This window comes from Phodopus roborovskii, unplaced genomic scaffold, assembly GCF_943737965.1.
Source record: "Phodopus roborovskii unplaced genomic scaffold, PHOROB, whole genome shotgun sequence".
Classification (NCBI taxonomy): Eukaryota; Metazoa; Chordata; class Mammalia; order Rodentia; family Cricetidae; genus Phodopus; species Phodopus roborovskii.
The window spans coordinates 10,204,708-10,218,722 of record NW_026126459.1 but is presented as its reverse complement, the minus strand read 5'-3'; the positions used below and the strand labels follow the sequence as shown (position 1 = coordinate 10,218,722).

The window sequence follows — 14,015 nt, the reverse complement described above, 5'->3', positions numbered from 1 at the left end:
ACAGCCTTAGCCAAGTGCCTGGGGACCAAAGATGACTTAGAGAGTCACAGAGGATGCAGACTTCCATTGTTCCTTCCTGAACTGTCCTCTTGCAAATAGGCAAGTTAAGGCCAAAAGACTAGTGATGCAAAGAATTTAGGAACAAGCCCTAAGTTACTAGCCGAGGTTATGTCTGGAGCCCTTCCATTCCTGTGAGTGTGTGTGATTGTGTGTGTGTGTGTGTGTGTGTGTGTATGTGTGGGTGTCTGTGCATGTGTGTACACATGTGGCATGTAAAAGACAAAGGTTGATGTCAGGAGCCTAAGGTGCCTAAGGTGGACTAAGGTCTCTTTCAACCTTAGTTCAGACACAGCCTTTCACTAAACCTAAAGCCTAAATCTGGCTGACAAGCAAACTCAGGAATCCTCCTGTCTCCACCTCCTCAGCTGTGGAATTACAAGCAAATACCACCTCACCCAACCCTGTTTCAGGGGATTCTGGGGATTGAACCTGAATCCCTAGGTTTTTGTGGCTGGTACTTTAACAACTGAGCCATCTTCCCAGCTACTCTTTGTTTTTATTTTAAGCAGTTAGTTAATTATTAATCCGTTCATTTATTTTCACAGTAATGGAGATGAAGCCCAGGGCATTGTGATTGCTTTAATGCTGAGTCACACTCTATCCCTGCCTTTCCACTTTAGCCAGATAGAGCACCCTCCTTCCTCCAGGGGGACAGGGCAAAAGAGAGAGGAAAAAGGGCAGAAAGGGTGGTGGCCACAGGAGGGAGAAGTATGTGAAGGTAGAGATGGGCGAAGGAGGATGCTTTCTGGGGCTCCCCTGTCAGCTCTGGTTCCTGGGATGGTTTCTGGGGCTACAACTGGCAGGGCATCCCCAACATAGACTGATCTACATTCTGACTCCCCAGGAACAGTTACCTACAGGGAGCCCAGCAGCCAAGCTTCAGTCTAAACATGGGAACACAGCCCAGGCCCCACAGTCAGCATGTAGGACCCAGAGAGGCCTCCTGGATCACTGGATGCCCTTGTTTGCTTTCAAGGGAAAGAGACAAACAAGAGAAAAGAAAGGCCAGCATCACCTGGCTGGACCATAGATGCCCCTTGGCTTCCAGTCAGGGACCTCTTGTACCATCTTCCCACCCGTGACAGAGGCCACTGTTGTGAGTTGTCTATTCACAGCAGGAGCAGAGGCTGGCTGCAGATGGCAGCCTTGTGCCCAACCCCAGGCAAGTCCCACTCAGACATTGACCCCTCGGCTGTCTTTTGAGTGTAAACAAATGCATTGGGCCCCTACCCTCGATTAGGACAGAGTAGGACCCCACTATGTTGTACTGCTCAATCTCCAGTTGGAGATGATCATGTCACTGAGGGTTGTATGAAAGATACAATCCCAAACCCACAGAATCAGCATCTGGGGAGGGGGATGGGAATGGGGTGGATGCTGTGCCTCCGACCCTAAATGCCCTCTCAAGCAAGTGGCACAGTTTGATATGTCCCCAGGGGAAGGGACCTCACACTCCTGCCCACCATGGGAGGAAGGGTGAATGGAATTTTCCACATCCTAGAATGTCAGAGAGAGAGGCTGTGGCCCATTTGTGAGGCCTGCTGATGAGCTAATTAGGGCTGCTGTTCTATTTGTGCTCAATACTTAAATGAGGTCACCATCCTGGTGTGCCTGAGAGGAGCCTGATGAGGAGCCTGGGGACAGCTGGGCCAGCAGGTAGGCTTTATCTCTGAGGGAGACTGTGGAACCTGGAATCAGAATGGCAGGAATGACTGCAGAAAAGTTTCCTGAATAGTAGATGTAGGATTTGAAGTGATGAAGCTAGGAATGTCTCAGCAAGATAAGAGGAGTGGCCTCCCTAGTCAGTCCAAACTGTCCTCATGTGGCTCTCCCCAAACAGAACTCATGGTGTATTAGGAGCTCACTCTCCAGGCCCCCAGACAGACTGGCCTCTGGGTCCTTTGGTGGCTCCTCCTCTCAGTATCAGCAAGCCCCGCCCCCTCCCAGGTGGGACAGGGCCAGGCAAGTGTCCAAAGCTTCTGGCTCAATCTGGCAGTTACCCCTGAGGCCTTTCCACTATCCCTAGGCTCAGGAAATCATGACTGTGAGACCCCAAATGTCTCCATTGTGCCCCAAATCCTGGGCTCTTGCTTTATTAGTTCATTCGTGGGTTCATTATAGCTCTACATTGTATCAGATGCTTTATATTGGCCACACTGGGCAGCATAGCATCCCACATGGGAGGTTTTAGTGACCATATTTACAGAGCATGGAAGCAATGTCTGGAGGTGTTTTACGCTTCTCATACTGGGAGCCATTACTGGCATCTCCTGAGTGGAGACAGCCCTGCCACAAACAGTATTTGCCTGAGAGACCCTGGTGAGGGTACTCAGCCAGAGTCTGGGTTTGAATTCTAATCTTTGCACACTTGGATCTGTGATCATGCAGAAAAGCTGAGGCTTCAGGGGATGAGAGCAGATTCTCATCACTAACAGAGAGCTGGGTCCCCACGGCCACCTCTCCCTGTCCAGATTCCTAAGGTTCCCATGCCCCTGCTATCTTTCTTGCTATCTTACTGGGACCATAGTGTCCCTCCAGAACTCCTCCTCTTCTTCCTCCTCCTCCTCTTCTTCTTGATTTATTTATTATGTGTACAGTGTTCTGTCTGCATGTATGCCTACAGGCCAGAAGAGGGCACCAGATTTCATTATAGATGGTTGTGAGCCACCATGTGGTTGCTGGGAATTGAACGCAGGACTTGAGGAAGAACAGCCAGTGCTCTTGGCCGCTGAGCCATCTCTCCAGCCCCAGATCCCCTTTTCTCTCAGCTGTCCTTACGTGTAGTGGGTGGTAAGGCACCTAGTCACCCACAGAGCTGCTTCTGAGAGCCTGGAGCAGCAGCTGTAATGAATCTGGTACAGGAGGTACACATCAGGACTGCCCCAGTAAACAGAAGCATGGGGCTCCCTGGGCAGATTCACTGTCACATCTTGACTGAGCAGTCCAGACACACAGTATACGCCATTGGCTCCTTGGAACACTTCCTGTCTCACACAATGACAGCCACCGGCCCACCCAGACGTGAAAGCAGGCAGGGGTGGGACCCAGACTCTCATTGCTCACACCTTGTCAGTCACTCACTGCACATATCAGCTCTGCTTTGGGACCACCCTGGATCCAAATCCATCAGTGTTCATTACCACTGCCCTGAATGGTCTAGGATACCCCAATCTGTAGCTGAAGCAGAAATTACCTATGTTTTTGTTTTCCCAGTTCTGAGAATAAAACCCGAGGAAGACAGAGAGGTAGCTATGGAATTGGGGGAGAGGATAGATAAACAGCAGCTCAAGTGAGAGGTAAGATATGTTAAATAACACAGATCGATCAGATCCTTTCCTCACAGATAAGCCAAGTGATACCCACAGATAGGTAATTTACAACAAGTAGCATATGTCAATGCAAAAGCAGCTCTCACTGTAAAGAAGACAGGAGATAGATGATTCTGAAGCTAAATTGAGTGGCCATGGCCCAGTAACACTCCATGTTCCAACATGAAGTAGTTTCATGAGGTTTTATACTCACAGAATGAAGAAAGTCATACATCAAAGTTGCTTTCCAAATAAATTGGTGGAGATATCACAGAGATAGTTGCAGCAAAGCAGAGAAATCTCAGCTATGGACTTCAGTTGCTGTGTGATGACAGTCACTGCTTTGAGATTGGTGGAAGCTACTGGTCTGCCAAGCCAACACATTCCAAAAGGTTTTTATCTGTTAGTTTAGAACATTAGGTCCAACCCAGAGGTGGGCAAGGGATGGCTATCACAGGTGCTAAAGATAGCCCAAGGTAATTGCTATTAGACCCTGGACTTGTAACATTCTAAGTCCAGTCACTGGAGTTTTAATCAGTTAATTAGCCTTGCAGAAGGTTCAAGTGGGAGGCACAGCTTCTCTTCTTTTCTTTTCTTTTCTTTTCTTTTCATTTCTTTCTTTTTTTATATGGATACAGCTAACAGGGAACCATAAGCAACATTACAGACATTCAAAGGCTGGGAGCCAGCTGGAAGCCAGCACTCAGAAGGCAGAGGCAGGCAGATATCTGAGTTCAAGGGCAGTCTGGTCTACACAAAGAAACCCTGTCTCAAAAAATAAAAACAAACAAACAAACAAAAACAGAAAGAAAGGAAGGAAGGAAGAAAGAAAGGAGGGAGGGAGGGAGGGAGGGAGGGAGGGAGGGAGGGAAGGAGCAAAAGAGGGAGGCAGGAAAGAAGAAAGGAAGGAAGGAAGGCTAGAAGCGTTGTACCCTTCTGGAGCTGCCAGGCAGCGAGGCAGCATGGGGAAACTGTCTGATGCCTCCTCAAACAGTCAAACACAGAGGGTGGGAAGACAAAGCAATCCCACTCCTCCCTTGGGTGTATCTACCCATGAGACTGAGACCCTTTCCCACAAAAACTCATTCCTGGATAGCCAGAGAAGCCTTATTCCCACAACCAAAGAGTGCAAACAATCAGAACACCCATCAGTCAATCAAAGAGTAAACGCAGCAAAACCATGACAGAGTACTATTCAACCAAAAGAAGAGTAAAGTGGAGGCAGACAGAAAATGTGGATGGGCCTTGAAAATTAACACTTAGTGCTGAAACCGAGTGCCCTGCGCAATGGCATGGACAGGAGAGTGGAGAAAGAAGTTGTGACACTTGTAAATGGATGTCTCCTGTGAGTGGATGGATGGCCCTGAGAGCTGGAGGTGGCTGGCTTAGGGCCTCTCTGTGTTCCTGTTCCTTCACAACATGAGGACAAAGTGTTCACCCCTTTGACCCTTCTGTCCCTTCTGCCCTGTCTAAGAGGGATGCAGGACCTGCCAACACTTTGATTTTGGACTGACGAGACTCCAGATTATGAGAGTAATAAATTCCTGTTGTTCATAAATCATTAGGTCTCAGCCAGCACTCAGGAGGCTGAAAGCAGAGGTCTGTTGCTAGTCTAAGGCTAGCCTGAACTGCAGAGTGAGTTTCAGGTCAGTCTGGGTTACAATGTGAGAAATTAAATTGTTCAGTCTCAATATTTTGTAGCATCAGGAGTACCCTGAGATACTAAGTGGAAGAAGTCAGACAGAAAGGTCACTTAGTGGGACTGGAAGTGTACCTCTATGGTAAAATATTTGTCTAGTATGTGCAAGGCTCATTCTGCTCCCAGCACGGAGTTACAGGAGGAATAGCATGTGATTATACTTTGAGAAAAATCTAGAACAGGTGAGGCCAGTCAGAAGTTCCCACCGCAGATGCAAGGCAGAGTACAGAGCTGCAGTTTATGGGTCCAAGGATATTTTATGGGAAATGAAGCTTTTCCTTCCCTGGTGAAAATAGTGACCACCATGAGTCTTAACTGAGTGAACTACCAGGGACATGAGTCGTAGTTCATTCAATCAGCAACCAAACAGAAGTGGGCTGCCGGATGGGGCTTTTTGTATGTCCATCTGTCCCTGGCACTTTCCTAATCCCTGACTACTCCCCTCCAACAGCACCAGGCTGCAGCTCCCCTGTGGGGCCTGTGTCTCCAGGGTGATTTAGGTACCCTGGATTTGGAGGCCACCATAAGATGCACCCCCTAATGGCTCCCAGGGGTGGGAGGAGCCCAGTATACGCTATTCAGTCCCATCTCACCTAGCACGTCTGCATCCTGCATGTCTTCCACGTGCTTCCAGCAGCAGCTCTCTCAGACTTCTGCATGTTTCCTGTCTGAGCATTTACACACAGTGCTGTCATGTGCTCAGCCATCTCTGCCACTGAGTAGTGACCTTTTAAATCTAGCTTAACACTGTGGTGCTAATCCCGTGATCCCAGACTGGCCTCCGGATGCCCCAGCCTGTATCAGGACTTTATCATGCCACAAAACACTTTCCACTTTAGAACCAAATCCATTGCTATTTTAGAGTCACTCTTAAAGGTATGACTCTCTGTCTCCTCTTGAAAACTCTGCCACAAGGGTCCTTGTCCCTAACTGGCAACACACGATTGGAGCTTCACAGCCCTGTCACCTTTTGACAGGCAGATCTCTGCAAAGGAGAGTATGGCCCTGCTCTCTGCAGAAGCCACAGTGGCTGCCCTACATAGAGCTAAGTGACAAGGACTGATAAAGGATGTCAGAAGTGACACCCTGGGAGGAAGATAGTATAGGGAAGTAGTTTGAGAGAAAAAAAAGTTACTGAAGCAGCAAAACAGTTCAGCATGCAAAAATACCAAGCCTGATGATCTGAGTCTGTTCCCCATGATAGAAGAGAACTGATTCCTGAAGTTAGAGAGAGTGAGTGAGTGAGAGAGAGAGAGAGAGAGAGAGAGAGAGAGAGAGAGAGAGAGAGAGCGCTCACTTGGTCAGCATTATTCTCAAAGTACAGCACCCTCCTTTAAATTCAGGTTTCCTTACCCTGGCTCTTCCCCTGTTTTCTGGCAGACTATCAATGGTGGTAGAGTTTACCCTTCATCTTCCTGTGTATCCTTGCAGTCACCATCTGAAGATGGAGGAACAGAAACCTCCATCTACACCCATCCTTCTCTGCCAACACTGGCCAGGAATATTTTTAGTGTGGGCTTTTTTGGGGGGCCACAATATCTTCTTTGCCATCTATGAGCCCTGAGTCTAGTGGCATTCAGTTTCTACTGATCTTTTTCTTTTCTTTAAAAAAAAATTTTTTTTTTAATTTCTGTTGCCTTGAACATGGTTTGTGTTATCTCTCCAAAGTGGTTGTGTCCAGAGGGTGTTGTCTGAGGGCAGTTTTCCCCTTTCATCTTTACCAGAACACAGAAAGGCAAGTGAAAAATTACAGACCAAAGAAGGTCTCCTTGCTCCTCCAAGTACCAACCAAGATAGAGCAATGACCTCTGGGTCCTCCTACCTCTTCCTCCAGATCAGTGTTCATTGAGGCCACCCAAGCAGCTAGCAATGTGCCAAGCCACTCAGCTGGTCGTGGAGGATCACAGAGGCTCCTGGATGGGTGCTTTGGTGGGTGGGGTGGGGGGTGACTTTTACCCAACCCTTAAAGCTGAACATTGTGGAAGCTTCTACTCTATGGAATGACCCAAGGCTACATTGTATCCCTCACTGAAGTCTAGTAGAGGGAAGCAAAGATTCCCTTCACTCCTGGAGTGCTCCCTGCCTGCCCCTTTGTCTGTCCCCACCCCCTGACGTGGCCAGAAACTATGGGTCCACAAAGCTGGCAATTTTTTTTTTTAAGGCTGTCAATCTTCCCTCCAGTTGCAAAGATAACTTGAAGGGGACTCTCTCCCATCTGAGTGGCCTGAAGCTCACATCATAAGAAGTGGGTTTTCCCAAGAGAGGCTACCACAGAGCAAGCCTTTTTCCTTGTGGTCTGGCATCCTGGGCAGCTTCCCATATGGAAAGAAATGCAGACAGTGGTCAACAGGCTGTTGGTCAGTGGGGGCCAGGCTCTGAATCTTGCAATTGTGTTCCAACTTCTCTTTCTTGCTTCATAACCTTGGGCTAACCCCCATACTCACAAAGCTGCCACCTTAACTTGGGGGCATGGGGCCCTGGGGAGTGTTCACTTCCTGTCCCTGCCCAGGAAAGGTCACCCCAACAGGTCTGGGGACCTTTACAGACTCAAAGCAAACCAAAATTTGGTCTCAGCAAGGTACTCCCCCCAGGATACTTCCCCAGCTGTCCAAAGCTGCCCTGATCCCTGTCCCTAGGTGAGGATTATTCTGGCCAGATCTACCCCAAAGCCTTTTCTGTTCAGATTTACCTGACTCTGTCACACTGGGGGCCACCTGCTCTTCAGCTCAAGCCTTGATTTCTTAGATAGGAGAGGACACTTCTGTCAGAATGTTCTTGTCCTACCTACCCTAAAGGTGATCTAGCCCTCCCAGGGGGTTCCCAAGGAGCAAGCATTGTCCACTGACAGCATTGACCTTGGCTTATGCTACTTTCTAACTTTCCATTTCAACTCTGAGATGTTGGGAGCAGGATTGCTCAAAGTACCGATCCTGTAACTTGAACTAGTTAATTTGGTTTCTTGAGTCTCCTTTTTCTGTCTGTAAAATGGAATAGATAATGGGAGTTTCTAGTTATTGTCTGGCTCCTGAGGGCAGGTAAGAGTTGTACATTTTGTGAACCATGAAGCTGCCTCTCAAACACTGGGCCTCCAAGCCCAGAACACATGCTCCAGGTAGTCAGCCTTGACAGGTAGTGCTTGGAAGGCTCTTCCTCGATGATTGAGGGTAGAGGGCAGCATTCCTGGCAGCCTGTGGGTATGGCCTGCTAGTTCCCCTGGCCCTGCCCAGCAGTGTTCTAGTTTTTGATGTCAATTAGTCCTGCTGACTTCATCAGGGAGGAAGCTTGGGAAGATAACCAGGCAGGCCCCGAGTGTAAACAATAGCAGGGGCAAGAGCCTAAGAGGGGGAGGGAGGGACTCAGAACCCAGAAAGGACTAAATTGGAAGGTTCTGCAAGTGGCTTAAGACCTCTCTGGTGGGTTACTTAATGGGAGGAACAGTCATGTTTCGAGGCAATGTGTGGCACTAGACAGGATCTCAGGAACCAGGGAGCCCATGTATGAGAGAACACCCAGGAGAGAGGGTGCTGGCCATAGCTGGCCAGACGTCCAGAGTCACATGATCCCAAGTATCAGGTCAAAAGCTGAATACTTCCATTTGTAGACTGGACAAATGACAGGGGGGGGGGGCAGGCTGGCAGTGTCTAGCTCAGGAAGGTTCCACAATGTTTGGGTTGAGCCTATATGTCCCTGATCCCAGGGCCCCTCTAAATCTGAACCCAACTGTGTATGCACAAAGTCAGCAACAGGCTGGGACATCCATTGGCTGTCAGGAGTCAGGCACAGGTGAAGTTCTTCTGTGACAGCATGAAGAGGGTGGCTGTGGGTAAGGCAGCTGGTTAGGGACCTTCTAAATAGACATGGAAGAAGGTGCTTGGATCAGGATTCAGCAAGGGAAGTATATAGCAGTCAGGGCAGAGATGAGCCAGGTAGCTTGGAAAGCAATCAGGAGAGCTGGGTGTGTGCATTCCGGTGTAGAGTCCCACCTCCCAGGGCTGATCCAGGCTCTGTAGGTGTTTCCAAGGCTGTCAGCTGTTGTGCCATCTGCTTTCACACCCAACAACTGATGAGCCCCAGGGATTCACAGGCAGTGGGGGGAGGGGAGGCCTGCAGCTGCTTTCCACACAACAACCTCCTTCCTTCCAGCCCCAATACTGTGCTCATATGGTCCACAGCCTGGAGGGTCTGAGCCCATCCATACTGTCCACCTCAGCTTCACAAAGTCTTCCCACAACACAGCCCTCATTAGGGTGCCCTCCCCTGAGCAGAGGCTCCCCAGCCAGTCCTGGAAATGCAGCTACCCAGGCTAACAGCCTAATGCATTAGTTGGTCAGGGTCACCACTGATTCAACATCTGGTACTGCTTCGTGATGCTGGTTCACAGAGGCTGGAAGACCAAGACCAAGGGTCCATCAGGCTGGTGTCTCCTGAAGCCTGCAGATGGTCATTCCTCTAGTACTTTTTATAGGTGTTCTGTGTTCAAATCTCCCCTATACTGAGTACACCACTCAAAATGGATTAAGTCAACCCTAATGGTCTAACTTGTTTGTACATGTGTTCATATGTGTGTAGGTGCACATATGTGGGTGAGTATGTCTGGAGGCCAAGTGGCAAATCTCTGTCCATGAACTAAGCTATTGCCCCACCTCCTAAAGGCCTTATTTAATCACCTCTTTAAAGGCCCTATCTCCAAATAAGTCACTATCTATGACACTCAAACATGGAGCTTTGGAATTTGAATAGGGTTTACACTTCAGTCCACAGCAGCCACTGGGGGACCCTGGGACTCACTAGTGGGCTAAGTCCACATAGGGACCTCTTCTCAGATTCTCTAGTATTTTGTGGTCTGTGTGGTTGTGTTTTCCTGGAGGGAGCTCCTTTCTGTCGGGCTAGGATGGAGTCAAGTCCTCTTGGGGATCCTGTCTGACTACAGAATTCTCAGGCCAATGTGGACCTTTATAAAACACTGAATGATTTTCCAGGCATGGTGGCTCAGACCATTCATCTCAGCACTTGGGAGGCAGAGGCCAATGGATCTTTAAGTTTGAGGCCAGCCTGGTCTATAAAGTGAGTTCCAGGACAGCCAGGGCTGTTACACAGAGAAACTGTCTCAAAAAACCACAAGGCAGTAACAACAATAGTAAATAAAGGGCTACATGGTTAAATGCAGAGGGGCAGGAAGTCCAAAAGAAGTGGTCCCAGCAGAGAAGCTAGTGTTCTAGAGTCCCTAGCTCCCAATGCCCTTGCCTGGCACAACCCCTCACATGTTAGAGGTGGCATCATTCACCTAGCAATGACACCAGGTTTCTAAAGAAGTTTCATGTCCACATTCTCCAAGCCTCCTCATGACAGCTGTGAAAGGAAAGAGCTGGAAGAGCCATGCTACAACTAATCACTGAGCTAAATCAGACCCAGCTTGTTCAAGGGTGGGGCTAGGACTCTGCCAGGGCCTAACCAACACTGCAGGGCTGTCCTGGAGCCTAGAACTGGGTTGGGCTTCCAGGAAGCGAGTGATTCATGGCTGTTACTGCGCTGCAGATGGACACAGGGCACTGACAGGATCAGCCCTGTCCCTTAGCCACCCAGTACCAGGCACAGCAGCAGGATTGCTGACAGGGAGAACAGGTGACTCTCCAGCCTTCTTGAAGTCAGACCCTGTAGTGAGGCTTGGCTCTGTCACAACAGAGCTCTGCACTCTTAGGCCATCTGAGCAAACTGTTCATTGGTCAGCTGTGAATAGATGCCATCATGCAACCAATATTTGATTAGGAACACTATGTGCAGGGACCATTTTAGACACTGGAGACAGTAAGAGACAAACCCATATGCCTATGTAATTTTCACAGAGAGGGGTGAACATGCTTTCAAGACAGTGCTGAATACTGCCCTACTGTGCCTTGGGATCCTTTAGCTCTAAGAGTGAGAGTCCAGGAAGACATCTCTGAGGCAGACATGTTGAGCTTGTCCCATCAGGAATAGCAACTCAGGTTCCTTGGGCCTGTTAGGGAAGAAATAGTCAAGTGACTGACATGAAGACTCCTTCCCCATCTCTCTGGTGACATTAGACCCACATCCAGCCACACATTGAGCTTCTATGCCTTGGAAGGTAGCCCTCCTCCTCCTAGCCTTCCCTTGCCTGCTGGGGCCAGCCTGCAGCACTGTTCCCAGCCACCAGGAGACCAAGATCTAAAAAGAGACAGATGCCCAAGGTCACATCGCTCGTGGGCGCACACCGGCTGTTCCAAAGCCTCCCACTGCCAGCACACAACCTCTTGGGCAGCATTTCTGCGCTGCCGGGGATTCCGCCTGTCATTACAACCCTCCCCCGCCCATCCCGCGTGCAGACCCAGCAGCGCCCAGGAACAGCGAGAGCCACAGCCTCGAGACGTTCAGAACACCGGGTCGCTTCGACCGCACTCCCCACGCCCAGGCCCCTCAGGGCCCTCCTCTAACCCCTCCCGTTTCTTCCTAGGCCTCCTCTGTGTCCCAACCTAGGCTCCCTGGATCTTCTGTTCCTTCTGTGTCCCCAAGTCCAGCGTCTCCTGTCTTACCCTGGTCGCCTCCTCCCGGGTCTCCACACCCCGCCCCGGGTCCCCGCCGCCCTCTCTGCGTACTGGGTGACGCAGCGCCGCCTCCCGCTCCCGCTCCCGCCTCCCCGCGACACCGCCGGGCTGACTGCAGGGGCCGCTAACGGTCCCGCGCCCCCCGGCGTCCGCGCGCCCCGCGCCCGGCGGACGAGGCCGCGCCGGCGGCGATGGGCGCGATGGGGGCGGCGGAGCCACTGCAGTCGGTGCTGTGGGTGAAGCAGGAGCGCTGCGCCGTCAGCCTAGAGCCCGCGCGGGCGCTGCTACGCTGGTGGCGGAGCCCGGGGCCGGGTCCCTGCGCGCCGGGTGCTGGTGAGTGTGGCAGTCCGGGGCTGATGGGGCTGGTGCAGCATCCACCCCAGGGCCTGCGCAGCCGGAGCGCTTCGGGCAGCCGGGGTTGGGCGGACCCGGGAGAGAGAAAGAGACCTGGGGCACTGGGAGAGGCATCCAGGGCACCTGAGGTGCGGAGGATCGGAGGTGCAGGGCCCTGGTGCCGGGCGTTCTGAGTATTCCGCGGCCGCTGGCGGGGAACCGTCCCGGCGCTGAGGGCCCAGACACTCCAGGAACTGGGATGACAAAGCCTCTGGAGGTGCTGGAGGGGGAGGGGACGGGCCGGCGTCCGCAGCCCCCAGCGCATCTGCGGGATCCCAGGGGAGGTCTGTTGTTGGTGCTGTCGTGGGGATGCTCAGGCACACCTGGAGAAGACTGGTGTCTAGTCACCCCTTTCCTCCAATATAGTGAAACGAAGCACAGACACATGCTTCCCTACTGGAGAAGCCCAGAGGCACCCTAGTAGGGACTTTAAGTGATTAGGCAGTAAAGCACCGGGCTTTGACTTTGTTGGGGATGCACCCTGCTCAGAGGCCTTCCGGGATGAGAGAAGAGTAGCTCAGGAGAGGTGCAAGCCACCCGCAGTGGCTGAGCTGGTACAAGGACACTGGAGCCTCTCTGGACTTTGTTGCAGGTCTGTCTGGTGGCCTAGGGATTGACAGAGGTTTATAAAGATGTCATTGAGTCCTCTTTCAAAAGAGGATTACAGAAGATTGTGTGTGGACACCAGGGGCAGGAGCACCCAGGGGTGGCCTTGTGGATGTATTCAGTTTCAGGCATCCATTGCTTTTTGTTTGATTTTGGTTTTCCCTGTGTGGCTCAGGTCAGCCTCAAACTGGGAACACAGACATGTGCCACCAAGCCCAACTTTAGTTTGTTTTCTCTCTTCCTCTTTCTTTGCTGGGAATGATAGAATCCAAGGCCTGGGGCTTGCTAAACACAGGCATTACCAACAAACAGCAAACATGATCTGCAAGCTTCCCTTGGGTGCCTGCCTGCTAGGGATGGGCCTAGGGATCCTAGCTTGGGCTCAATACGTATGAAGTCTGAAGCAATGGGGTGCATTTTCCATTTAAGGAAGCACAGAGGGACACATGGGGATAAATGTGTCTGATGGATTTGGATCCTGAGAAGAACCTCTGAGAGTAGGTATTGAGGGTGAACCTCTAAAAGATGGTCACTGACCAGTACAGGGTGGGCTGAGTAGGTCTCAATTACATGGTAGCATTTGCCCAGAGACCTGGAGAGGCTGAGTGTTGATATGTACATGGGGGGTGAGAGGGGGATGACTGATAGAGGCAGGAATAGCATCAAGACATGGCTGTGTCAGAGTCAAGGTTGATGGGGGGAATGGCTGGAGAATAGGGTCTAGTCCTCCTGCAGCCTGGCAGGCTGAGGTGGGAACTGGCCTTTATTGTCGGTATAAAGAGAATCCCTGGAGGGTGGTATCCAGCTTACCTTTTTGCAAAGACCTGGTGATCTCTTCAGGGAGTCAGTGAGAGTGGGAACAGAACAGAGTGGGGGAGAAGCAGTTGACCGCGTCTAGGTGGAGATGGTGGAGGTAGGCAGGGTTGAGTGTAGTGGGGTTGACTCTCACTTTGCAAAGGTACCTGTGGGAGAAGCATGGATTTTTTTTTTTTTTTTTCCTTTTAAAAATTGTTGAGAGTAGGAGTTGTGGGAGTCAGGACTCTCAGGTGGACATTCTGAGTTTGGGATGTCGATCATCCATTTACTCATTCAACCCAGGATGGCTTTTTGGTGTCCTGTGGGTAGTTGGGGGTATAAGTATTCCAACACTGTGCCGCAAGGCTCTTCAGACTAGACTAGGGCTAAGGTGACCTCAAACTGGTGACCAACCTGGTTTCTGGCCTTGGGATCAAAGCAGCATTGTCTTCAGAGTGACTTTCTGTGGCTCAGTGCCTGGGACTTGATTACCCTGAAGTCTTTCTATGTGCTCTGGCGCTACCTCCCGGAGTTACTTCTCTCTTGTTCTCTGACTTTACCACTGTTCTGCCTAGGCCTGAGTGGGTTGAATTT

General features: G+C 50.8%; 1 protein-coding gene across 1 annotated transcript in view; it reads left to right on the top strand.

Annotated features, from left to right (window-relative positions):
- Positions 1-11,697: 11,697 nt before the first annotated feature.
- Cerk (ceramide kinase) overlaps positions 11,698-14,015 on the top strand; it is a 40,395-nt gene continuing 38,077 nt past the window's right edge. Inside the window, exon 1 of the mRNA XM_051189570.1 lies at positions 11,698-11,960. Coding sequence (XP_051045527.1) covers positions 11,819-11,960 — 142 coding nt within the window. The 5' untranslated portion in view covers positions 11,698-11,818. The remainder of the gene's footprint in view (positions 11,961-14,015) is intronic.